This window comes from Electrophorus electricus, chromosome 18 (assembly GCF_041902795.1).
Source record: "Electrophorus electricus isolate QZ-2024a chromosome 18, ASM4190279v1, whole genome shotgun sequence".
Taxonomy (NCBI): Eukaryota; Metazoa; Chordata; class Actinopteri; order Gymnotiformes; family Gymnotidae; genus Electrophorus; species Electrophorus electricus.
The window spans coordinates 4,062,460-4,090,434 of NC_137514.1; the positions used below are offsets into that span (position 1 = coordinate 4,062,460).

General features: G+C 37.1%; 1 protein-coding gene across 1 annotated transcript; it reads left to right on the forward strand.

The window, feature by feature from the left end:
- On the forward strand, positions 1-27,975 carry LOC113588432 (adhesion G protein-coupled receptor E3-like). Its single transcript, XM_081701579.1, has 13 exons — positions 1-19; positions 287-649; positions 892-1,026; positions 4,397-4,494; positions 5,191-5,349; positions 10,593-10,802; positions 10,912-11,144; positions 11,249-11,309; positions 16,580-16,849; positions 17,298-17,400; positions 22,372-22,488; positions 24,501-24,682; positions 27,892-27,975. The coding sequence occupies exons 1-13, from the start codon at positions 1-3 to the stop codon at positions 27,973-27,975; spliced, it is 2,034 nt and encodes a 677-aa protein (XP_081557705.1).

Sequence of the window (27,975 nt, forward strand, 5' to 3'; positions counted from 1 at the left end):
ATGAGTGGTGTTATTGGTGGTAAGTAGAATGCATAATTAACTTATTTTTAAGTAAATCATTTAAGTGGATTTTATCTGTTTGGTCTGTAGCAACATAAAGATATTTCTCTCTATCTGCATATACACACATTTTTCTATTTATCCTATTTTCATTGTCACTAGCCAAAAAGTTTAAGGCATTAACACCTTCCGTTATTTGAGAATACTTCAATATCACCATTTATGCAAGCATGATAATAGCAATAAGCCTATAGTATGAATGTTTATATCTAATTATGTTCCTCAGATGTCTGCACAAATTATACCACTCTGTCTGACCCATGGCGTAACATTGGCTTCAGTTTCTCCTCAAACCTTGGCTGGCCAACGAGTGACATTAAATTGGTGAATGGGTGGTATCGTTTCACTGGTATTGCTGGAGACAAGAATGATGGCCTCAAGACTGAGAGTAACACTGGAACCATCAAAGATTGCATAACCTTTGACATCTCTCAATGTGACAATAATATAGTTATATATAGTAATGTCAAAAATGTCAGTAATACAGTTATAGATTGTTCCACCACTGATAAAATTTTATCCAGACTCGATTGTGGAGGAGGAGTTATCCTCTACTATCTGGAACCAAGCAATGGAACTTACATTACACGTGAGTTATTTTACAATCCTTACATGATTGCTAAAATATTGACATGTCATGAAACCACAACCATTTAAAGGCATTCATTCTTAATTCCAATAATATCTTAAATAATTTTCATCCTATCCTTAAATCATTTTTTCCAGTGCTACCAAGCAATGCTGATAAACTAGATATGGGGTCTTGTGTTTGCTAATTTTACAATATATATATTTTTTACACTTTTTTTTTTAATGTTTGTGTCTCTGCAGGCCATTCATCCTGCAGTGCATCTTCCTGTGGTGAGTATGCTCAGTGTAATCCTGTGGATGGTAGCTGTGGATGCAATTCTGGACTCTCCATACCTGATGGATTCCTGCCAACAAGGGACTCTTATGGATGTACAGGTGCTGTTTCTTCTTTAATCTGCTTGAAATATCGAGGAGGTTGCAATGCAAGGTATAAATCATTTTGTGCAAGTCCAACATAAAAAATAAATAAATAAATGTTGTGACATAATTGTTGATCCATGTTAAGATGCTCAAAGTTTTATATGAACACATTTGAAACTGTATTAATCTCTTAATTGAATCATAGCAGTAATGAAATGTGGTGGCCAACAGTATTTTTAAAGATTTGCCTCTTGATCAGTGCATTTGGCTACATTTATCAAGATCCCTGTCTCAAAAATCTTGCCTGTATACTCTGCATAGCTATCTACAGAATTGTTTTAATTAGCATTTTGAGCATGTATAAACCAACATAACTTTGATTTTCAGATTTCCAAATTCCACAACCTCAAACATGCCAGGTAGAGGACAAAGTGCCCAATAACAAACAATTTGAATAATCATGCTTTTTAAAAATGACAGTTATACTCCACAGTATAAAACAGTGAAATACTTTTTGCTCTAGGCTTATTTTTTGTTCTAGGTTTGTTCTTTGTTCTTTGTTCTAGAATTCCACACTAGACTGTTTACTGATTCTCCTGAACCAATCTCAGTATAGCACCGCTAATGTGATACCACAAAATGTGAGGAACATTTGGCTCAGTCATTTACTTAATACATCTGTGTTTGAGCAGTTTTGTTTGGATCTCATACAAATCTTCCTTGTGTTTGGTTAGGTCATGATCTACATTCTGACTACAATACAAAATTCTACAAACCTTTTGGACAGTGCATTTACTACACCAAGTAAGCGGGCATGCTATGGGAACTCTATCCTTAAAGCCACTGAGAATTTGGTGTCAATAATGGTGAGAAACATCAAAACAGACACCAACTACTCCACCAGCATCATTCTCCCAACTTTAGGTAAAGCAAAACATAACTAATAAAACTAGGCTAAACTGAACACCACAGCAGCACTTCTTTCATGCAAACAGCTTGAAGAGTAACTCACCCCCAACATTTCAAATATACCGTAACAAATGCTCTCCATATGCAAAGAATCGCATATCCCTATAAACTACACTTAACACTAAACATATCCATGTAATATACAATCAGTTAATCTGACTCCATTGACCTGGCAAATACTGTGACTTTACCTGGCAAAGATTCAATAAAATGCTGAATGCATTGCGCAGAAATGTTGAATGAGATGGAATGGTTTACATTTCAAAGTTGCTATAAATAGGACAGTGCTTTCCACCTCATCCTAATGTGCAGAATGTTATCTAAAAATGTATTACATTCCATTTGTATATAAATTGCCCCCTCCAATCCACAAGCTGTTTGTTCCCACAGTGATAGAAAGTCAAAGATGTGTCAGGAGACTGTATTGATCCTCATCTTCTCAATGCTTTTTGTGGACTTTGATTATCTTTTGATCTGCATTTTCAGCAGAAGTCTAGCACTCCAACTATTCAGTATAGACAAGAACTTGGTGGAGGAATTTGGCCGTATAGGTCCTTGCCAAATGCATCATAGATTGGTATCAACTAACCTTGGAGGGTTCTGCAACAGAAAAACATTAGACCAAGGCATGGAATAATGATTAAAAAAAAAAAAAAACTCAAACAGGCCTAAGTGTAAAAACCTGTAAGAACATATGCACTGTACATGTTAAAATTAGCATGAAAGTCAGAAATCAGCATACATAAAGGAAAATAGGTAATATAGGACACATGGATTCCTGCAACAAGTTCACCAGCTAACGGTGGTAGTTTTGTGTGTTTAACTCCATTCTAAGTAAACCCTTGTATTGGCTGTGGGTGAAAGATCTAGGACAGCCTCTATTTAGGAGATGCAGGAACTGGCATGACTATTGTCAACTATAATGCCATGTCCAAAGTCATTAAGATCATTACTAAGGTTTTTCAGTTGTTCATTTATTCCAGAAAACCCAGTCTGCCTGATTTACACCACGCAAAGCAGTCATGTTGCAAATGTCTTGGAATGTACAATTTTTGTAAGAGTGAGGTGTGTACTTAAATTGGCAACTCAGTGCAAGATCTGTGCATCAAATCCCAACTAACAAGGCACACAACCTTGGGTGCTACTGGCTAACCAAAATGCTTACTTGACTCGGTCATGCAGTTTTCTCCTCAACATCAGGAAAATCTGTTTATTTCTCTCTATAAAAGCCACTCAGGTGCTTGTTCAGTCATCGCAGGATTGGACTGCTACAAATTGCACCTGGCAGGCCATCCCCTCTGTGCCATCACACCCCTGCAACTCATCCAGAATACAACTGCACCACTTGTTTATCAAGCTACTGTAGTTCTCCCATGTCACTTCTTTGCTGTGTTGGTTCCCTGTAGCAGTCTGCATCAGGTTTAAAACTCTGATGCTCACCTACAAAGCCATAAGTGGACCAGCTCCCATAAAGCTAAAAGCATTAATCAAACTCTGTTGTGCATCACGCTGCCTTCAAGCCTCTAGTACAATTTGATAATTTCCCTCAAGACACAAAGAAGACATGCATCAGGACTATTCTCTATCGGTGGAATAAACTTCCATTCCAGCCAAAATCTGTCAAACGAAGACTGAAGACTCACCTCTTCACTGTCATGTTTTATATAACTACCCCTTTACTTTTACTGCTTTTTCATTCTAGCCATAGCTTTAGCCTAATAGTATTCTGAACACTGACCACTATTGTCACAGGAGGATATGTATCTGACATAGACAAAATAATGCTGCAAGTCACTCCAGACAAAGACTCTGCCAAATGCTGTACTTGTCAAATACAAACTTAAGCATCTGAAAGGGATAACGTAAAAATATTACTTTATATGAAAAATACTTTGATTATAAATCATATTTATATATGGTAAATATATCATATATGAAATATTTTTAATAATCATAGTATTATAGGATTCATGATCAGTTGATCTTTGGCTTAGGGGGTTTCCCCTTATGTCACCATAAAATTCTGAAACAATAGACATTTGATATTTCATGAGATCAACTTGCTTGATCAATTTGTGGTTTCAATCTAGACATTGGAGTATTTGTGGTTGGACCAGATACTACACTGACAAAAATCCCCCAACTCAACACAAGCACTGCTTTCTTGGATATTGACCTCATTGCAATTTCAAAGCATAACAATGGTAAAGTAACAACTTTTTGTTTTCACCATTGGTCAGTGTCTGTTTTTATGGAATCCACATCTTACTATAAATCTTAGTTTCTTACCTTATTAAGGCTCACTGCATGGAAAGGGATAGTACAGTCCTGTTTAATCTGTAAATACTCAGGAGATGCAGATTAAATATTGTTTTTTTGTTGTTGTTGTTTTTTTTAAATATTTGCTTTATTTTAGGATCAGCTGATGTGGTTTTCATGAGCTACACCAACATGTCAAGTATGCTGAAACCTGACAAAAATACCAGCTTAGTGAAAACCATGATGTCCATTGTGGTAACAATCATGTTGCCACAAACCAATAAAAATCGAAGTACCATACAAAAGTACAATTTTACAGTGAAAAATCCTGATGTGAGTTTTAATTATGTGAAAATAATTCTAATTTATATAAATTATTTCTATAAATGTTTAAATAGGTGAACAAAACAACTAGAACAAAAATACCTTAAAAGGAAGTTAAGAGCAAACATGAAATCAAAAACATCAAAAACATGAAATCAAAAACATAGTTCAAGAGGTAGCACCCACTATAAGTTTAATCAGTGACAAACAGGAAATGACAAACAGGAAAACTGCAAAACATGCACACACACGCACACGCACGCATGCACACGCACACACTTTGGAGATGCGTAGTAAAATAAGAGAACTCTTATTTGACTGTAGCATTTGACTTCTTTGTACTATTTGTAGTATACCCAGCTTTGAGTTACCAATTTCCAGGACTACAGTCTCTGGCAATCTATACCGCACAGTAGCCATCTAAAAGTTTTGTGAATGGCCACACTGTTTAATATATACATTGACGAAATGAACGCTCAGTTACATCTTTAAAGCTATTTAGAAGTATGTGATGGTGACATTGACTGCACTTCTGCTGACACCCTCTGTTTAAGCCATCATTGTCTTGTTTTGGCAAGATTTTTTTTAACAATTACATATGATCTCTTTTTTATGTAAATGGCTTAGGAGTATCAGAATGGTTGTAACACATCCTGTGTAGCCTGGAAAGACACTAAATGGGTTGAGGGTTCTTGTAACATCATCCAGAAGAATGACAGTTACACAGTGTGCTCTTCTGTCCAACCAGGGACCTTCGCTCTCCTCATGCAAATAGATGACTCAAAGGTAAGAGACTAAAAGTTTAGTGTAGGAAATCATGTGTAATTTTAACACTTAAGACATGGCATACACATGACCTTAGGCAAGCATATATGCACAAAACTTTCAGAATTTATAAAACTGTATGCTTCACACCTAAGTTCCTTCACACCATTTATTTATACATTTCAATTAATGTGAAATAAAGCTAACATACCCCTATTTCCTTCTGTCATCAACACTCAGTGCTGTGTTGAAATATACAAATGACAAATTAACCTCACTTACAGTCATGTTAAATCAATGGAAAAAGCAGAGAGGAAGACTGCATGGATGTCACAGAAACAAACTCAGTTTAGCTAAGAGGACATCCAGTGGATAATAGAAAGGAGTCTTTTTTTTTTAAAGTGTGACTGACCCATCTATTAGATGGAAAACTACCTAAATGTAACTGCAGCTGACTTTTCATTGAAAATGCAATCACATTACACCTAACTGCCCTGTTTCTGTTCTACCTGGATGGGAGAACATGGCCTTTTACTCAGGCTTGAGGTTACCCAGTAGTGTAGACAGTAAAAAAATACAAGAGCTAGTATCAAAAATAAAAGGACAAAGTTTAATAATTATGATAATAATAATAATTATTATAATGGTGGTTATTAAGAAATTAAGTACATTTCCTTTTTGAGATAAAAAGCTCAAACAATATGAAAGGAATTTGGAAAATATATAATGAGCATCTGTAACAGTGAGCGGTTAGGAGGTGGATGTGTGGAGAAGAGATTTATTGGGGGCAAACAGGGGATGCAGGCTATAACAAAGGGGCTAGGATAAATGAATGCATGCATTAACATAAACACAATAGAGGCTACGATTAACAAACTTGACTTGCATACAGTGGCTAAAATGAACAAACAGTGGCTCGACTTCCAATGAACAGCAACAAGATTTAACACAGGGCTTAAATACATGAAGTAATAAGAGTTAAACAAGGCACAGGTGCACATGAGGGGTGGAGAAAATGAAACCACAAGAAGTAAGTAAAGCAAAACAAAAATGTGAGACAAGAAAACCATAGAAACATGGCCAGTCGTGACAGCATCACAGTCAAATAATAAATAGAGTATAACTTTGCTGGATGTTGGTTCAATTTGTGACAGAAATGATTGCTTATCCAATATAAGTTGAAAATATATTGTTTTTAACTTGAATTTGATTCTGAATTTGTGAACACTGAAAAATAAAAGTGAAAATGAATTACTGAAAGTTTGAAGAGTTGAATTCACGAAAAAAAAAATCAAAGCAAAACATGTCAGTGCTAGAAATTAAGTTACTTTTAAATTTCAAAATCTGGTGAGAAATTTTCTTCCATATACAATGAACCACATTTTTCAATTATCTCATGACAATACACAGCTTGGTCTCAGTAGAGTCTGCACATAATTATTACTGCTCACCAAGCAATCGAAAGAAACTGATCATGCCATTTAACTCGTATGGTGATAACTTGCACCCATAAAGCTAATAGCACTTTGGTGCTTTGCCTAATCACCAAACTCATGTGAGAGATTTCCATTCCCGGCATGTTACTCATAAAGGTGCAGGTTATCAAAGTCCTGCCAGTTATATCTTAATGAACACACACACACACACACACACACACACACACACACACACACACACACACACACACACACACACACACACAAATAAATAAATAAATAAATAAATAAAATAAGGCTTTATAATATTGTATTCCCTATGAAAAGTTCTGTTACCAAGAACCCTGTTGTCACCATTGCAGACAGACAGGTAAAGACAGATTTCTTTGTCATCCCCCTTTCCAACTCTGGGCTCAGTTTATCAGAGTTCCAATAGGAGGGCTCTTGGAAATGTCATAAATGCCCATAAAAATCACTCATCCCCATGAAAAAATAAACCAAGGGTGGATAAATAAAATTAATCTCTGAGTCTTGCCATCCTACACCTCACACTGTGGGAGCATTTGCTGGAGGGCAGCAGGCTAAACAGATTATAAACAGGATGTGTTGCGTCTCAGATTATCTTTGTAGTTCTGCTGCAGCAGCATTGTCTGTGGAGTTTTTGAACTGATGGGAGTGGGGTTTTAATGATTCTCTCTGCATCCATCATTATCCTTTGGAGAGATTTTTGGTCAGTTACAGTGCAGCTGCCATACCCAGGCAGGAACGCTGCTGGTCAGGATACTCTCTATGGCACCTCTGTAAAGTGTTGTTAAGATTGGAAGGGGCACATTGGCTCTTCTCATCCTCAAGAGGAAGTTGAGGTGCTCCTCTGATTTTCACAGTGGAGATGGCATGCGTGTTCCAGATGAGATCATCTGTGATAATTACTCCAAGGAACTTAGTGCTGTTCACTTGTTCTACTGGAATCCCTTGCATCATGAGAGGGATGTTCTCTGTATGTTTCTTCTTGAAGTCAACTATAATTTTTTTTGTTTTGTTGACAACTTGTTGACAAGTTGTTATCCTTGCACCATGCCACGAGTTGGTTCACTTCCTCCCTGTAGCTTGATTCATCATCCTTGCTGATAAGTCTCTCCACTGTTGCATCATCAGCAAATTTAATTATGTGGTTCGTGTTGGACTTTGCCTCATAGTCACGAGTCAGAGTGAACAGTAGGGGGCTCAAGACACAGCCCTGGGAGAAACCTGGCATTGTATTGATGGGTCTCGATGTGTTTGTCCCGACTTGTACAGACTGTGGTCTGTCCTGTGTGTGGAAGTTCAATATACAATTGCATAGTGAAGTTTCAATGCCTAGTAAATCCAGTTTCCTCACTAGGGGCTGAGGAATTATTGTATTGATGGCAGAACTGAAAATGCAACCAAACATAACTTTGTTTTCTAGGTAAGCCAGCCTCAAGTGAAGTGTTGCTGCTATAGCATCATCTGTGAAGAGATTTGGTTGGTATGCATTCTGGAGCTTGTCAAATGTTGCAGGACATTTTAAATTTCCTTTCCTGTTGATAGTGATTTCTTTGGCAGAGGTGTGATTGTGATGGTCTTAAAGCACTTTGGAACTATAGTCTGGTGCAGAGAAGTGTTGTACATATCTATGAGAACTTGTGTCAGCTGATCCTCACATTCCCTGAATGCTCTTCCTGGTATGTTGTCTGGACCTGTTGCGCTCCATGGGCTAACTCTTTGAAGGGTCTTCCTGACATCATCTTGATCTAGGCATAGTGTTTAACCTTCTGTTTCAAAGCTTGTAGGGATTTCTTGCTGTTTTGGTGGTGCTCATCTCCTTGAATCTACTGAAATATAAGCTGAGTTCGTTTAGAAATTCAGGGTTGTTATCACATCATGATGTGTGGTGTTTGTACTCCAGGATGGTCTGAATGCCTTGTCATAATGTCTTGGGTCATTTTGTTGCTGAACTGGTTGTTGAATTGGTTCTGTATTTTCTGTCCATATGCCCTCACACTATGATTCAGGTTAACTCTTGACAACATGAGTGCATGTTTTTCTCCTGACTTGAAAGTGTTGTTCCTTTATTTCAGGTTCATATGCAACCCTCTAGTGAGCCATAGTGTTTGGTTCACACATCTGGTGATGTTTGATATTAATCTTTGACTTTGATATTAACCCGGTCACAATCTATGCATACTCTGCTATGTTACTGTGTAGACTGGATGTGGCTGCCTCTGAGAACATATTCAAATCTGTACACTCAAAGCAGTCTTGGAGTGCTGATACTGCTCTTACCAGCCAGGATCGTATCTGCTTTACTGCTGGTTTACTCCTAGTAAGCAATGGCTTGTAGGCTGGGGTCAGCATTATGGAGAGATGGTCCGCATTTCCAGGGTGGGAGTGGGGGACTGTAACACGGGATGGGTGGAGAGCGAACACACTTGTGAATTGCCGATGTGCAGGATGTTATGTAACACTGAATTAACCAGGGAAGCCATAATATAAGGGATATAATAATGAAATGTGTTTATTAACAGACACAGACTAACAATGCTGACTAGAACAAAAACTAACCAGACAAACATAAGAGGAGCTAGACAAATAAAGCAACATAAACAGCGAGGATAACTAAACAGAGAGCGTGGGGAGAAAACATATATATGAACGTGGGGCGAGGAATGGGAAGCGGGATTACATGGGAGACAACTAAACACATGCACGAAGACAAACGAGATGTAACTAAACACAGAGAAGCTAGGCGCTAGGACAAACGGAATCTTACCAGAAACACAATGAGCGAGGACAAATGAGATCTAACTAAATGCTCAGGTCTGTAGACGTGACAGGGACTGCTTTAAATTCATATAAATCTGGTCCTATGTCTTTTGTACTCTGGTTGCAAAGTGTACATTTTGTTAGGAGTGGGGCAATACTGATTTTAGGTTGGCTTGGTTGAAGTCCCCAGCAATAATATGTGCGCTGTCTGGGCTAATATGTTTTATTACTAGGATTCATCATCCTAGTAGAGTTTGTGTTCATGCACCAGCCATTGTTAACATAAATGCACATTCCACCAGCTTAAGTTTTCCTTCTGAGTGCCTGGTTTCTGTCCATGAGAAAGACTGTTGGCCCCTCCTTTGTAATGGCATTATAATTTATTGTGTTTTTATTGTGTTTTTTAGTCAAGGGTCAATACGGTAAATATTAATCTTTGCTTTAACTGAATTTATTTTTCAATAAAAAGTTAAAAAAAAAACAAAAAAAACTTGCTTATACTTGTACTTCACTGTACCAAACATCTGACAAAAGGATCCAAAAATATATATATAAAAACTGAGACAGTAAACTTTGTGAAAACCAAAAGTTGTGTCAGTCTCAAATTTTGGCCACGACTACATATATAGAAATATATAAAAATGAGATTGCACCATAAGATGTTGTTGGTATGTAAAGAAACCCCAGGCTGAAGTAGCATTTGTTTCAAAATACCATATGATTCTAAAAATAAAACTGATAAAACACAATTTATTGCATTCTAATTTAGGTTTTTGGGGAGGCTGTTTTGGATGATCATAACTGGCGTTATTTGTATTCTTATTTCTTTGGTAAAGAGGTTTTAGATGTGTTTGAGTGTGACTAGCTGTTAAAAGTATTTCTTACAATGTCTCCACTTGCACTGATTTCACTGGTGTCAGAAACATCTGAGGAAAGTCCAGTGCCAATGTAAGGCACCTATAAAGAAGACACTAGTTTACTGAACGCACCACATAATGCTCACTGTACCATTAATAATGCATTTAATGCACTGTTGTTTTCTAGATTGATGGTCCCTCTATGGTGTTACTATATACTATTGCTGAGCCAGTAGGACTGGTGTTCCTGAGCTTGGCTTTTTTGAGCCTTGTCCTTTGTCAAAGGCATGAAAGAATGACCAAAATCTCTCTGATCAACCTGTGTATAAGCCTATTTCTAGCTCATCTCCTTTTCCTCATCACACAACAATTCCTGCAGGACATACATCCTAACAAGGTGAATGCTTATATCTAAATACATACCTATATATATCCCTACCAATGTGAAATATGACCTTACATCTCTCTCTCTCTCTCTCTCTCTCTCTCTCTCTCTCTCTCTCCAGCTGTTGTGTGCTGCATTAGCAGGTGTTCTGCAATTCCTCTTTCTCTCTTCATTTGTGTGGATGTTTATACAGGCTGTGCTGCTCTTTATAGCTGTAAAGAACCTATCAAAGATCAGATCAAAGCAGGAGGAGGTGCTTAGCTGGAAATATCTAATTATACTTGGATATGCTATTCCACTGACTATAGTGGGTGTGTCGGCTGGACTGTTTCCTGATGGATATGGCAATGAAAAGTGAGTGTAGAATGTTAATTTAAGTTAAAGTTAATTTAAAATAACAATTTATTGATCGGGAAAAAGAACATGTTATCATATGCACTCTTGCCATCTATATGTAGTTGCTGGCTTAAGAAAGATGACATCTGGGGTTTTCTGGGTCCTGTTTGTTTTATTCTCACAGTAAGTACTTTGGATGTTTTATATTGTTGCTGCTATCAGAAGAAAAACTTGCATCTCTAAAACAGTAACTTCAAAGAAGGAAAAACAATCTAAATGTTTAAAAAAATCATAGAACTTTCAGAAAGATGGAAGGTTTACTTTTCAAGAGATTGTAGTTTATGTTTACGGCATTTAGCAGATGCTCTTATCCAGAGCGACTTACAAAAGTGTTTTGTCATTTATTCATAGAATATATCCAAGTACAGTATAGTAGGTTAGAATTAAACATACCAATGAACTAGAATACTGTAGAATACAGGGATGAATGCTGATACCTAGAAGTGCAAAATACATAAGGTCTATCTTAAACAATGATAAGTGCTATAAACAATAAGTGCTAGAGTTTGTTAAAAAAACATAAACAGTGCCCTACAATAAGTATTAAATTAGTTAGTCAATAAGGGAGCAGTGTCAGATGTCCTTTAAATATTTTGCAAATAGATGGGTCTTCAGTCTGTGTTTGAAGACTGCAAGGGAATCTGCTGTCCAGACAGCAAGTGGGAGTTCATTCCACTATCTTGGGGCCAGGACAGTCTCGATGCTTATCGTCCATGAGACCTGAAGCAAGGTATTTCAAGCTGAGCCGTACTTGAGGTTCGAAGTACTCGAGGTACAGATCGGGCGTTGACCATTGACCTCATGTATGAAGGGGCTGGTCCATTTTTGGCTTTGTAGGCAAGCATCAAGGTTTTAAATCTGATGCGTGCAGCTACAGGGAGCCAATGAAGGGAGCGCAGCAGTGGAGTAACATGTGAACTTCGGAAGATTGAAGACCAGTCGTGCTGCTGCATTCTGGACAAGTTGTAGAGGTTTGATGGCTCTTAGAGTAGGACCAGCAAGTAGCGAGTTGCAGTAGTCTAGCTTTGAGATCACAATAGACTGCACAAGCACCTGGGTAGCTTCCTATGAAAGAAAGAGTTGAATCCTTCATATGTTAGAAGCAGGAATCTGCAAGACCATGTTAGATTAGAAACATGAGTTGAGAATGACAACTGGATGTCCAAATTTACACCCAGGCTATGGGCAGCTTCAGATGGTGATACCAGGGAGTTCTCAAAGGAAACAGTGGGGTCATGGTAAGGGTTCGGAGGAACTGGGATGAACAGAAGTTCAGTTTTACTGGGGTTGCACTTCAAGTGGTGGTCTGTCATCCATGACGCAATGTCAGTCAAGAATGCCGAGATACGTCTGGAGACCTGCATGTCAGAGGGTGGAAAAGAAAGAAATAATTGAGTGTCATCGGCATAGCAGTGGTAGGAGAAACCATGAGAAGATATTACATTACCAAGAGATCCAGTATACAAAGAGAAGAGAAGGGGTCCCAATACTGAGCCTTGTGGAACACCAGTAGAGAGTCTACACGGTTTGGATGTGGATCCTTTCCATGTCACCTGTATCCATCCAGATAGGACTGAAACCATTTCCAAGCAGAGCCAATCACACCAAGCCTGGAAAGAACAGAGAGAAGAATGTTGTGGTCCACTGTATGAAAGGCTGCTGAAAGGTCTAGAAGAATCAAAACAGATGACTGTTTGGCAGCTTTAGTGGCATGAAGTTTCTCAGTCACTGCTATGAGGTCCGTTTCTGTAGAATGTGCCGGTTTGTAGGCAGACTGATTGGGATCATGCAGCTGGTTAAGGGTGAGAAAAAGAAACAATTGATTATAAACTGCTCATTCAAGGCCTTTTGAGAGGAAAGAGAGAAGTGATACCAGTCTGTAGTTGGTAACGCTGGAGCTGTCAAGTGTGGCCTTCTTGAGGATTGGTACCACCCTGGCAGTTTTGAATGCAGTAGGCACGTATCCAGAAGATAAGAAGTTGTTGATGATGACAGAGATGAAAGGAAGCAGATCTCTTGCGATTGTCTGGAACAGAGCAGAAGGAATTGGATCCAGCAGACATGTCGTCGGATTGCTGGAAGTTAGGAGTTGAAGAATTTCATCTGTGGAGAAAGGAGAAAAAGTTAGAGAGTTGGATGTTGGGGAATGCACGTTGGTCGGAACAGAGGGAACAGAGGAAAAGGACTGGAGGATTGCTGCAACCTCCTCAAAGAAGGCAGTGAAATCATCTGGAGTAAGAGATGAGGAAGGAGGGGGAGGGGGAGGATTAAGGAGAGAAGAAAAAATAGTGAAGAGCTTGCGTGGATCAGATGATGATGATTCGAATGTAGTCACAATAACCCTGTTTTAATTATTTACAGAGACACATGCATATTAAATGGACTTACAAGATTTTTACCATTTTTTTTCATACCATTTTTTGGAGTTTGATTTGAAAACCTTTGGGTTAATTATCACCACTGTTTCATCATTTTCACAAACCTCAACCAGATTCATTTTAAACAGATATCTCGAGCCAGTTTCAAAGACTCAGAGTTTTTATATAATTGTCAATAGTGATTGTTTATGAAAAAAGATGTTTTGAATTTTTTTTTTTATTTGAATGTTCATTAGTCATGTTATGTATAAAATACATTACATGTCACCTCTCTTGAAATAAATATATTTTTAATATATTTGCTAGAAACTGAATGAAGTATATTGGAAAAGCAAAAGATACAGCATATAAACTCTAATAAACCTTCAGCAAGGCAAAACATTAGGAACATGCTAAAGTGAAATAGTGAAAGATTGAAAACTCATGATACTGACATTTGAATTCCACTATGCCTGATTTCTCAGCAAACCTGATAACCTAAACTCAGTTGGACTGGCCAAATGGAATAACTCTCTTGCTATTTCCTTAACTATCGCATTAAGCTATTTTACAGCAGTATTGCACAGATTTTATTTTATTTTTTTTTATTTTGAAGTTTCTGAAACTTTAGCAAAAGATATTTTGTGTTGTAGGGTAGTTTGGTTTCAATGAGAAGAGGGTGCTTTAAAATTGTAACAAGGATTCAAGGATTCTGCACTGCTAATAAAACCAGTGACAAGCAGTCTGATCTGCAGAATGTGAATATGAAGATTATATATATATATATATATATATATATATATATATATATATATATATATATATATATATATATATATATATAATTTATAATTTATAAATTGTACTCCATGGTACCATTGACATTGTATTTCTCACACCTAAGCTACGGTACAGTGACATCTCCACTACTTGTTCCTGGATGAAGGAATCTGCAAAGATTCAGCTTGCTGAAATCAGAGAAGAAGACATGATCCAAATCTTTCACTTCTAGTGGTGCTGGCTTTGTCTGGGATTTCTTCACATGAATGATATATTCTGCTGGGACATAAATGCCTGGATGTTTTAGTCATCTTTCTATGACATTGTGGACTGTGTCAGACTCCTTTTGATTGTGTGTTCAAGGTATTTCTGTATTAGGACCTTCTTCTTGGTCAGTGCAAAATGAAGGGGGCATTTGCCAGAAGAGTTTTACAGTCCTGATACCCATAGCCATCACTCCACAACATGTATGCTGGTGCTGATAAAGGTAATCAGTGATGCAAGAGGCAAATTTGTTAGCAGGCTGTTCTCCATCTCCTTTATGCCATACATAACAGGTGCTGCTATGGTTGGCCATGTTCTAGAGAGTGACTTTGTGCACATACAACATGGTTTTGTAATAGCAGGATGCTACCTGCAGCTTTGGCTAAAGAAGAAGATTCTCCAGACCCATACAAGACAGGAAGTTGTGCTGCTACATTTCCTCTTCCACATTATCTGCTCTGTGTGAATCACAGGTGTCACACTAGTCTTTCTTTGGGTGGTAGATTGATTAATTCATAAGAATCTGTATGAACAATGGAGCTGTGTAGAGTTCACCTCACAGTGATGCTGGTAAATGCTGTGTAACTCAGACAAACACTGAAAGTTGGGCACCAAGTAGAGGGGATCACACTACCAGAAGGAAATATAACAGATGTAAAGATCAGCTAAAAGTACCTTGGGATCTCACAGGCAAATGGGAATCATGAACAAGTCACAAGTAAGGCAGCTACAGCCAAGTATTTAAGTGAGGCAAGTCCTGAGAAGTCAGCTGAATGGGAGGAACAAGGTCTGGCTATCAACACCTATGCTCTGCCAGTCATCAGATACCCCGCTGGCAAAATATGATGGCCTAAGGAGGAGATAGAAGCCATCAAGTCAAGGAAACTCCTCACAATGCATGAAGGGTTTCATCCCAAATCCAGCACTTCATCTCTTGGAGCCATCATGCTGGTGTACTCCTGGACCTTGGTTGTTTCATCCTGAATAGTGGCTCTGATGCTCATTAGACTTTGGCCCCACTCCTTCCACTTAGTTTACAGTCTCAATAAGTAACTCGGACATCAGAAATCCAAGGAGTATTGAAATTAAGAAGAGCAGGGACCATCATGAGAGGATAAACTCCTGCATGATATGTACCACTGGCAAAGAGTGGAAGTGGCTGATATGAAGAAATCCTACCAATGGCTGGAAAAGGCTGGGTTGAAAGACAACAAAGAGGCATGAATCCTGGCAATACAGGAACAAGTTCTGAATACATGATCAATAGAGGCATTGATCTACCACACCAGGCAGGAACCCAAAGCAGGCTGTGCAAAGATGCCCCTGAGACAATCCAGCAAATATCAAGTCAAGATGCTAGCAAGGAGAGTGTATGTGGAATGCCACAAAAAGATATTAATGGCTAACCAGCTGGATATAGTAGTGGTGGATAAACAGCAGAAGAGGGCCATAGTGATAGATGGGACAATCCCAAATGCTGGCAACATCAGGAACAAGGAATATGAAAAGCTTGAAAAATACCAATGGCTGAAAGAAGCGCTAGAAAAGATTTGGAAGGTGAAGGCAACAGTGATTCCCATGGTAATTGGAACACTGGGGGCTGTGTCCCTCAAACTGGGAGAATGGCTCTGGCAGATCCCAGGAACAACATCCCAGATTTCTGTCAAAAAGAGTTCAGTTCTGGGAACAGGTAAGATATTACACAGGACCCTCAAGCTCCCAGGTCTCTGGTAGAGCATCGTGGCTTGAAGGAAAATGACCATTCAGAGGAGAGCAATTGGGGAATAGATAGATAGATAGATAGATAGATAGATAGATAGATAGATAGATAGATAGATAGATAGATAGATAGATAGATAGATAGATAGATAGATAGATAGATAGATAGATAGATAGATAGATAGATAACTTGATACATAACTTCCTGTTGAGGGTTGTGCTGGGTTGTTGCAGTTTCATTAATTAGATAAATGTTCTCTCATTTGTGTGCAGTCAAATGTGATACTCTTCATCGTTATTGTTGTCATCATCACCTGCACTCTGAAGCACCAGGACAGGGAGATTTTGCAGAACCATAACATTACAAAAAAGCTCATCAAGCAAATCATATTCAAAACTCTAGCCCAGTTTGTCATCCTGGGTTGTACCTGGATCCTGGGGTTCTTTACAAGCAGCAGTGAGGTGGTGGAGATCCTATTCCTGGTTCTCAACTCCCAGCAGGGCACCTTCATCTTTCTGATCCACTGTGTCTTCAACCAAGAGGTCAGTCATCACCTATCCTCACTCACTTGCATGCCATCCTTGCAACAAGTATTTATCACACACTCTGTATAAAGGTGTTACAATTTAAGAGAGTAAATAAAAATAATGAAGGTAAAAAAGACCACTTTATCAAAATGTTTAACTGTTTCCAATCTACAACATTTGTAAGCGCATTCAAATTTGTTCTGCATTCAATTATTCTGAGAACAGAATGTATTAACCTTAATATATTTAACTGGGGGAGTGGCAATATAAGGGAATATGGGAGCAAACAGACTGCACATGGAGACATATTAAAGTACAGTAAATCATACACAAAGCCAGTCGGTGAAGGGGTAGAGGAAGGGACCTTGACTCACAAGAAACACCCCATAGAAACACCTTGTTCAAACTCCATGTGGAAACACTCTTTGAGCATTCTGCCCTGTCCCTGCTCTTCTCTTTTCAGATCAGGCAGCAGTACAAGAGGTTCCTGCTTGGTTTGTGCCTCTTCAAAAAGCCTGCTGCCAAACCAACTGACCAGAGGACACAGCAGGTTGCTTCACCTTCATGTAGCAAATAAAATCAGGGTTTGCATATTAATCATCTTCAATTATCATAGACAAGGATGAAAACATACTACATCTATGTGGTTTTAAAGAATAAGGTAGTCTACACTTTACACTTCAAAAAGATTTATGAGCTTTTTTTTAATTTTCATTTCTGTTTTTAATTAATTTATTGTGGATAGCTAAATCTGTAGGGAGAATGAACATCAAATTTAAGAAAGAAAAATTAGACAATCTTGTCTCACACAGAATTCATAACATGTGAACTTATTTGTTTTTTATAATTATTAAAAAAGAAAGAAAAACATTTATGAAAAGCTAACCCTACTAAACTCTGATCTTACTATAAACCTTTAATTTGAACCTTAACTGTTCATAACTTCTTACGTCAGCTCATGCAGATCTATAATGAAAGTAATGAATTTCAGTGTATGCCCATAGAAGCCATGTAAAAACAGCATGTAATGTGCAATTTTTAGGGGTTTTATGCTGTTTATGTATTTGAATTTCTGTTCAATTTCTGAATTATCTGTTAATTTTCTCTTGAGTTATCAAATAAACATGTTTTATTTGTATTTTAGTTGTCAGTTTTTAACATTTGATAGAAGCTCTACACTTATTTCTCAAAATATGTAACTGTAGATTTGTAATGCGGTAATAAGAATATTATGTAACAATTCTTGGATTATTCCTTTGTTAATAAACACAGAGTAAAAGAGTTTAAAATATGTTTATTGACACACTAATGATCAAAAGCTTAATTACTAACTTGGTTAAGGCTCAGCAAGAAGTGTCCAAACATCCAAATATGAAAGGTCAAACCTATTAGCTAAGTGGGGTGCAACTATTCTCTTTCTTCTATGTGATGTTTGCGTCTTAGTTCTATGTAGAAGAACCATGGTCTTTCATGAACATGATACAGTTTGAAATACATTGTTCATTAACTTTCCTCATGGATAAATCTATCTGTAGTTCTTGTGTGGTCTTCTTTGCTGTCTTTATTAAGTTCTCCAGCATGAGGTGAAGATTGTTGGATATCATCCAACACAAAGACAATGTCAGCACAGTCACTGTACTTGACTAAAACTTGTTCACAGAAGCCTGTTTCCACAACAAACATTGAAATTTTGACCAGTCAGTGACAGTATAGATATGAAATGAAAAGAATCAATTCATCATTCAACCTTAATTTTTCAGGCACAGAAAGAAAGCTGAACTCTGTAGCTGGTTCTCAGACTCATATCAGTATGAACAAATCTGGGCAAGAAGCTTTTGCTGCTTGAGGTTGATTCCCAACAGGACAAACATGTACTGCTGTCCTCTCATTGGTCAATGTGCTAATGATGTCATGAGAAGTGTCATACTGCACTGAGCTGAGTGCTTCTCTACAGTTTTGTCACTGCTGTATTGGAGATAAAGCACTTTCTGCCACGTGTGTATAAGCTGTCTTCTTTATCATCATTTTATTTCATTAGAAAATATAGTTTATTATTATACGAATCTGTAGAATACTTGATTCTGATTGGTCATTTGTTGTGTTCATTCAATAAAATCTGCTGCTTCAAGTCAAATTTTGCATATACATTCCAGAGTAAAACATTTTATTTGAATGATAATACAACTGCGAATGGATTTTGGGCAAATACAGTTTGCCTACTATTGTAACACGAGGGAGGTGGAGAGCGAACACATGATACTGAACTGAATTACATAGGGAAGCCATAATGTTTAATAACAGACACAGACTAACAATATAGAATAGAAGAAAGAACAAACAGGCTAACATGGGAGTAACAGGCTAACAGGGTGAGAACTATGGAACAAGGGAATTAAATATAAACGAAACATTAATGGAGAACAACGAAGAGGTATTAAAATTAGAATAAGCAGGGATTACACAGAACCGTGCTACGTAAGATAAACAAACAAACAATATCCAAGATGAAAACACAGAACTTGAAAGGAAAACCAGACACTGCTTGCATATATCAACAGGGAAAGAGTAACCTAAACCGAAATGAAGCGATGGGGAGAAAACCAAATGAGAAAAGAAAGCGGAATAAGACAGATGAATACTCACAGGAAAGTTACGCAGATAAAAACACAGAGAGAAAGTACAACAGACGAGAGAACAGAATGAAACTTAGTGAACATGATCAGGGAAAACAAAAATAGACAGAGTAACAATATAGAGTGCGGGGAGAAAGTACATGTGAACGAGAAGCAAGAGATACAAAAACAATGACTAATAAACAAGAGACGCAGGAACAAGGTTTACATAGAACCACAATTAGGGACAAACTAGGAACAGCTGGGGATAAAGGGGAGCAGACAGGGAACCATGGAGATAGACGAAAACCCGGAAGTGACTAGGTTGCCAGGGAAATGGGAAACACTCAGGTCTGCGGGTGTGACAGCTATATATAGTCCTTATACTGCTTGACCCAATGATTCATCACCTATGCTTTGCCAAATTGTGCAGTATGTCTTTTTTGCTCTTTTGACACTGCTTGGTTTGGAGAAGAAATATATGGAATGATCCACCTGCACTGCATGTCAAAGATATTTTTAACTTATCCATCATCATTTTCATTAAAGATATGATATGGCTGATAGGCAGAGACTTTGCATTGGGTGCCTGAAGACAGAAAAGCTCCAGTATCTAACACTGATTATTAGTTGCAAATTCACCAGGATGATAATAGAAACCTACCACACACAGGAAATCATCCCCAGTGAACCATTAGCAAGGATAGCCTAGGATTATTGAGGGCACTGTGGATTGGCTCACGTAAACCACTGTGATAGTTAGGATAGATAACTGTGATAGTTAGGCTATGGTTGATTACATGAGCTATAATTGTAACCTCTATCTCTTTGGAGGGAAATCCTGCCAGTACTGGTGCTATGAAATGTAAAATATGAGATAATATACTTTTAAAATATTTTTTGAATTAGTTATGGGTGTATTTGCAGATTTAAATTCTTTTAATTTTTTATTATTTTTTTTTATTATTTTTTTTTTTTTTTTTTGATGACGTGTGTGACCTAATATTGTTAAAGAAAAGATCATACAATTCACATCGACTTCTTACTGGGACATTAACAGGTTCAAGCTGTTTTTTTTTAGCAGAGTAGTTTTCTATTATGTATCACTAAAATCATATACAAATGTGGACAAAATGGAGTATCACCACATAGTATACAAATGGTAAATTCCTAGAACAAAGAAACTAAGTAACCAGCATATAAACCTCCCTCTCTTTCTGGTATTTTTGTCTTGAAAATCCTGGTCCATATGTTGATTCTCTTTTTGTTCCTGAGCTCCCAGCATGACACCTTCATCTTCCTGGTCCCCTGCTTGTGTAGCCACACAGTTAACCACCTTGCTCACTTCACATACCACTCTTACCTGATTCAAAAGTGACACCTGCCATTTCGTAAACTCAGATTCATATTTTCTCACTTGTCCTACTTTACCTCACCTGAAATTACATTTGAAGTCATGAATGGGCACATCAAATCTGAAAATCTGTTCTATCTGTAAATTTCCCACAGTAGAAGACTTCACAAAATTATTAAAACAAAGATCTAAAGATACTCCAACAATATTCTTTTGATGACAAACACATGGAAGATCCTATAGTGCATGAAGGACCACTGCCTGAAATATTCTGTTTCTCTGGAAACCTTGTGTACTTCATTGCAAATGTACCTACCACTATAGATGTCTGAATAAGATTCCAGGTAAGAAACTGCAGTGTATTATAATAAACATGCAAAGTTATTCACAACTATCATGAAGTGCAAGGTTTCCAGAGAAATGTGAGTGAGTGCAAGTCTCCTCTTTTTGCAATGGAAATGGAATTATTTTGAATACCACATTATTTGTTAATACGTAAGCTGTTTCAGTTGAAGGTCCCAAAAAAGAATAAATATTTGTTAATCATACCACAGATAAAAGGCATATTTCTGCTGTCTGTGTTCGAGTATCATAACAAGGATTATATGTCTATTCACACAGGAAATTGTAACGCGTGTGGCCCGAGTGCCGATTTTAACATTACCATTAACAGCAACACACCACATTGACACGTTATGTCAACAATGACCACCGCCACTGCACACACTGACGTGGGTTTAAATACACAGACAAGACAAGGTACAGGTGTGTGCAAGCGTTTCAGAAGGGGAATAATAAACTATCTGGAGACCTTTGACAAATCCAATAAGACTCTAGTGGCAGACAATGAACTGCAAGCTAAGGACATGGTATTGGTGCTGGTCAGGTTTGGCCCATGTGAAAGTTTTCCTCTTTTGAAAGCAGTTCCAATTTTCATCGCAATTTGTCAAAAAAATGAATAAATAGATATTTGTTTTTAATTATATATATATATATATATATATATATATATATATATATATATAGTGACCCATAGTGACTGTTAGCTGTAAATATAAATTTAGGAAGACTAACTAGTTAACCTAACAAGCATATTCAAATCTGATTTTCAAAATCATTTGGTGTTAGATATCCAGTTGATAAAATTGTAATTGAACAGTTATGAGGAATAGCTCACTCTGGGTTCAGTACTTGACTTGTAATCAGAAAGTTGCTGATGCAAACCCCACCACTGCCAAGTTGCCACTGTTGGACCCCTTAGCAAAGCCCTTAACCCTGAGCTCAAGTTGATCTCTGTTATAATTGTAAGTCGCTTTGGAAAAAAAGTGTCAGATAAATATAATTTTCTTCTTTTATGTTACAACTAATTTACCAGGCTATTTCAAAAAATATCCTGCTTTAAAACACTTATTCAGTTTTGGCAACATGCAAGGGTCATGCTAGGGCTAACATTACAATACACTATAATAAATGGATGTGTGACTCTACGTGCCCATGCACATTTCAAGTTTTAATATTGGGACTTTTAGGTAAAAACCCTTAAAATGTAGCTTCACCACGTTCTCTGTCAGCGGTCACAGCTGGTGCTGCTGCCTTACCAGGTGGTGATGTTTCCCACCAGGATGATCTCATTGTTGTAGAAACACATGAGGAGGCACATGAGGAAACCACATACCCTCTCATCCTGGGTCCTGTGAATGAAGAGGGCTTTGCAGTTTAGATTCTGCTTCCTCTCAAAAACCACCAGATGTTAAGTTTTGCTAGCGTTCAGTAACAGGACATGTGATACCACATCATGTGTTGATCTGTTGAAATTCTATGGGAATTGCAGAGGGCAGGGAGGAGTAGATGAGCTCTTTGTCCAGCCTCTTGAAAGTGAAAGCTATTGGTCCATAGTAATTTAGGCAAGCAAGTACAGCTTTCTTTGTTATGAAGATGATAGTGTGCTTCTTTTTGCATGTAGGCACAAAAGGTTGGCAGGGACTGGTTGTGGATCATGGTTGAATGTTGGATCATGTTGGAATGTTGGAACAACACAGTTCCTGAACACATGACCATGTATTGTTTCCAGCCCTATGACTTTCCTTGTATTCACCTTCCTGCATGTTTAACATGTAATATTCCATGTATAGAATTTGAATGCATAGGGATAAAAAATAAAATAAAATGACATAATTTAGAAGTAAACTTCAGGCACAGAATAACTTCTCTCAATAAAAATGTTAAAATATGTACCATGCAATGTTTTTCAAACATTGTTTAAACATTTTTAAGCAATACTGTTGATCTTACAGGAATATCCCATTAATATCAGTTTATCCCACTATTCCCCTTTTTATTTCTTCATTTTTTGTCTATAATATTACAGTTTTTGCAAAAGATGACTGCAAAAATTGTGGAAATCTGACTTATAGTGTATTGGGAGCACTTGCAGTTAAAACATATTGATTATAGTGCATTGGGAGCAGTGCTAGTTGCTACATACTGCTTTGAAAACATCATATGGACTTTTATTAACAGCAGAAGGTGGTAACTAAGGTGGTAAATAAGCTAATTTTACTCATCTGTCACTAACTGTTTCAGATACCTAGTGTTAAAGTGAACAAGTACAAATCGTTCAAAAATGTGTTTAAAACTGCTGGTGCGTTACGGGGTTAATGTTTTAGATTAGTTTTGGGCTAATAATAATTAGTAGTAGCAGCAGGAAGAGTAGTAGTAGTAGTAGAAGAAGTAGAAGTAGTAGAAGTGCATTCATACAATTAGCATAAATGCTTAGTATATTCATTTTAATTTCACAAGTACCTCTAATATTTAACCTGCAAATATAGTTTATCTGGTTTATTTAGGAATGCCTACTACATATATAATTACAGAGATGACAAGAGCCAGTTCATTATAAAAGATGTTCATATAAGACAGGTGCTAAAAACAATACTTCTGATTACTCTTTGTGATCTTGCAATACCTGATTTAATTCTGACCTAAATCTACCTCAGTTTAACCCTGTCAGTTATCATTCTCTGCTCTACTATTGGTCTCCTGGTGCATGCTGTCCTCCAAGGGTGGCCATGGGTTATGGTCCTAAAACACTGCAATACACTCCCCAAAAGTCTTCCTAACATTTCTTTCATTTCAGTACTTAAATTACAGCTAAAAACATATCTGTTTGCCAGTGCTACCTTCCTTAGACGCTTGTTTGTAATCACACTGAACGTGCAGTGTTTTACACTAGCTGTCTTATATATTTATTTCTGTCCAGTTAATGCATGTTTTGCACTGTGTATGTTAGACTGTTACTGTGAAGTGACCATGGTTCAGAGAAGGGAATTAAATTAACTAGCTATTTTGATACACGGAAGCCAGTAGTAGAGCAGAGTATATGGTCACAGACAGAAAAAAATCACATGTAACTATTTTACACCTTGTATAATCAAATTAAAACAACTAAGGAGCTCAGAGAATAGAGTGAGCATAACATACAGTGGCCATTCTTGTTTTCGGGTATAGAATTTGTCTCTGTAGCATGTGAAGTCTTGGAGGGAAAAAGTATTAGAAGGCACAATGGCCACTTCAGTGAAGGCTGTAGAAAATAAAGGGTTCTCTATTGTAAGTCAGCTTCAGCATTTAAGTGCCAGTCTGAAGGAGGCCATTCTGTTCCTAGTGATTGTTTTTATTTAAGTGTTGATGTGTCATGTTTCAGGATCAGCTGCTGTGGCCTTCATGAGCTACACCAACATGTCAAGCATGCTGAATCCTAACTTCTTCAACAGAACTAACAACACAGTGAAGACCATGATGTCCACTGTGGTATCAGTTACTTTCCCCAAAACTACCAACACTCAGCTCACCAAACGGGTCAATTTCACCCTGAAATACAATCGGGTGAGTTTTCTGGTGTGTGTATGTGTATATGTATATATATATATATATATATATATATATATATATATATATATATATATATATATATATATATATATAGTGAAAAGAGATTTGAAATTTTAAAATACACAATGTATACTATACATTTTGTTAAAAATATATATTTATTGAATTTATTAAATGGGAAATTTATTATTTTCTTAACCTTAACCTTCTTACTTAATTGTAAGATATTAAATAACATATACATTCAAATTTAGTATTGTTCATATAGTAATAATTCCAACATATTGAAATCTTAGTCATAGTCAAACTTTATTTCCATAATAAAAATTTATCAAAATAGTCTGCAGTTGTATTTAGAATGCTATTTTGTACATTTTCATTTTCTCTCTTACATTTAATCAGGTTGCAATTAGATTTTAGTTTTTATCTTTGAATTCTTCAATTTAATTCTCATGTATTTTAATACAGTTTCTTTAAAGGTATTCTCCTGATTTGGAGCCAGTGATGTAAATGAGCATTTTCTATGTGCCTGTGTTGGGGGCTAATCATGTGCCACATTTTTGTACTAGCTGTAATGATTTAACATGCCTCTTGACACATGTGCGTATCTGTTGTTCAACCAAGAAAAACACACAGAACCTGCAGTGCTCAATGTGTTTCGGAAATGTTAGGTTTGATCGGTTGCCACAAATGGACAAATTAAAACACTGCTTTTTTTTTTCTTTTTTTTTTTTTTTTTTTTTTTTTTTTTTTTTTAACAGTGCACAATATGAACCCCACCAGTCTCAGGAGAGTTTTAGAAAAAAATCACTTTCCTTCTTATTTCCCTAGGACCTTGACCCTAAAGGTGTTCTCGTCTGCATGGAATGGCAAGAAACTAAATGGGTTGATCATTGATCACAGCGTGTGCTCCAGTTATTGCCAATCAACACTTGCTCTCATCATGCTGACCAATCCTTTTATGGAAGATGATGTAAGATCAATTAAAGATGAGAAACATTTATGAAATTTGTGACATCATTGAGAAACATTTAGGAACTCTGTGAGGTCATTGCTATTTCAATTTTTACTGTATTACTGGTCCATTCTTGTCTGACATGCCTGTCACTCTGAAAACACAAGGGTGTTAGCCAAGTATGTTTCAGCGGAAGCATGCAGTTTTACAATCTTCTGAACGTGGAAACGTATATATCACAATAAATAATACAAATGGCTCAAAACTGATGTAAAGCAAATTATATCTTCTCAGGAGAACATCTAACGTAATTGTCCCCCTACATGGTGCAAAATGATTTACATATAGTTTCATATCATATTTGCATATGAAGTTACAAAGACACATTTACATTATAAACCTTAGCCTAGGTATAACCTTTGGCCTCAGTGCACATGCTCAAGGAAGGAAAGAAATAAAACATTTGGTAACAGCAATTCATAACAGAAATATTCCCAACAATCTGTTTCCAGTATGTATTTATGCACCTCCCAATATGCCCCTGTGCACCTAATCTATTTGACGCATCAAATGATACGTCATGAAGCATTTTTTATGTACAAATAAAATAGTTACTTTTAGTGTAAATCAATCCAAGAAATTAGGTATTAATCTAATTAACTAGTTCATGTATTTATTAATCTAGTTATAGTAGCCCTCAGTTGGAGTTATTAAACATAGTGTCCATGGCAGTGGGACTGGTGTTCCTGAGTTTGAATCTGATAACCTTTGCCCTTTGCTTGCAAAAGCTGAGAATGATGAATGTACTTCTGATCAACCTGTGTACAAGCCTACTGCTTGCTCATCTCCTCTTCCTGCTCACACAACAATTCCTGCAGTACTTACAACCTATCCAGGTCAGTCTAATTAGCTACATATAACTTAATTAAGTGAGTGCAACAGAATCAATGACTATGTTTGGCCACAGCAGGTGAGGATTACCAGCTATCTCATTATGTTACATATGTATATGCATATGAATGTATATGTATATTATATATGGATAAAATAGTAAAACAATGAAATAATGCTGATGTGTTGTACAGTGTGGGCAGTAACAGCAGGTGTCCTGCACTTCCTCTTTCTCTCCGCTTTTGTGTGAATGTTCATTGATGCTGGTCTGATTTTAATCTTTGTGAAGAACCTAACAAAGAGCAGATCAAATAATGTGGAGGTGCTGAACTGGAAATGTCCGAGTATGACTGGATACCTTATTCCCCTGAATGTTGTAAGCATGTCTGCTAGACTTTTTCCTGGTGGATATGGTAATGATCAGTGAGTGTGAAGAGTCAACAGTATCTCTTCAAATGTGCAGTTCACTGCAGTTTGTACTGAAACCTATTTTTGTTTTTCCTCAATAGCAAAAAAAATAAAATTATTTAATAGTATTACGTTATTAGTAACTTTGGTGAGAGGTTACTGGGGTAAATGGCATGTCATTTCTTCATAGAAAATGAATCACTTGTGTACATTTTTGTGTGCATGTTTCTGTAGATGCTGGCTTAAGATGGACAGTGTTTTGTTTTTTTTTTATGGAGCTTCCTGGGTCCTGTTTGTTTAATTCTTGCCGTAAGTATAACACTTAAAAGAACAGACTCCAGGGACACAGATGTTTAGGTCTGTCCTGTTTGGCAGAACATACATACACTCATTGGTCCTTAACCTGAATTCGTCTCCAGAATAAAGCACTTTATAAAACAGTCCCAGATTCAAGGTTCCTGGAGACAGATGCTATAGACAAAGCAATCCTGTTTCTCCACTGAATGTAGATGTAAAATTGTTTCACATGTAGATCAAGATTAGGTCTTTTGCATTTTCATAGCAACAGCTCCAACAAAAATTAATCAATCTTTATCAGTTTTCTATGTTTTCATTTAATATACCATGCACTCTACATGGTACTCTACAAGTAATATGTATTTTTGCATTATCATTAAGTGTAATTAATCCCAATTATCTTTAATTGTATTTGCAGTCAAACCTGACAATGTTCTTCATCATCCTAATCATCTTAACATCAGCTCTGAAACAAAAGAAAAGTGATGTCTTAAAAGCCAAACAGACTATGAGTAATCAGCATTTCTTAAGAAACGTCATCCTTAAAACTTTGGCTCAGTTTTATATTATCGGTTGTGCCTGGATCCTGGGGTTGGTCACAAGCAGCAGGAAGATGCTGAAGATTCTCCTTTTGCTTTTCAACTCCCAGCAGGGCACCTTCATCTTCTTCCTGCACTGTGTCCTCAACGACGAGGACAGCCATCACCTAGCCAAAAGAATCACACTTAAGTCATAA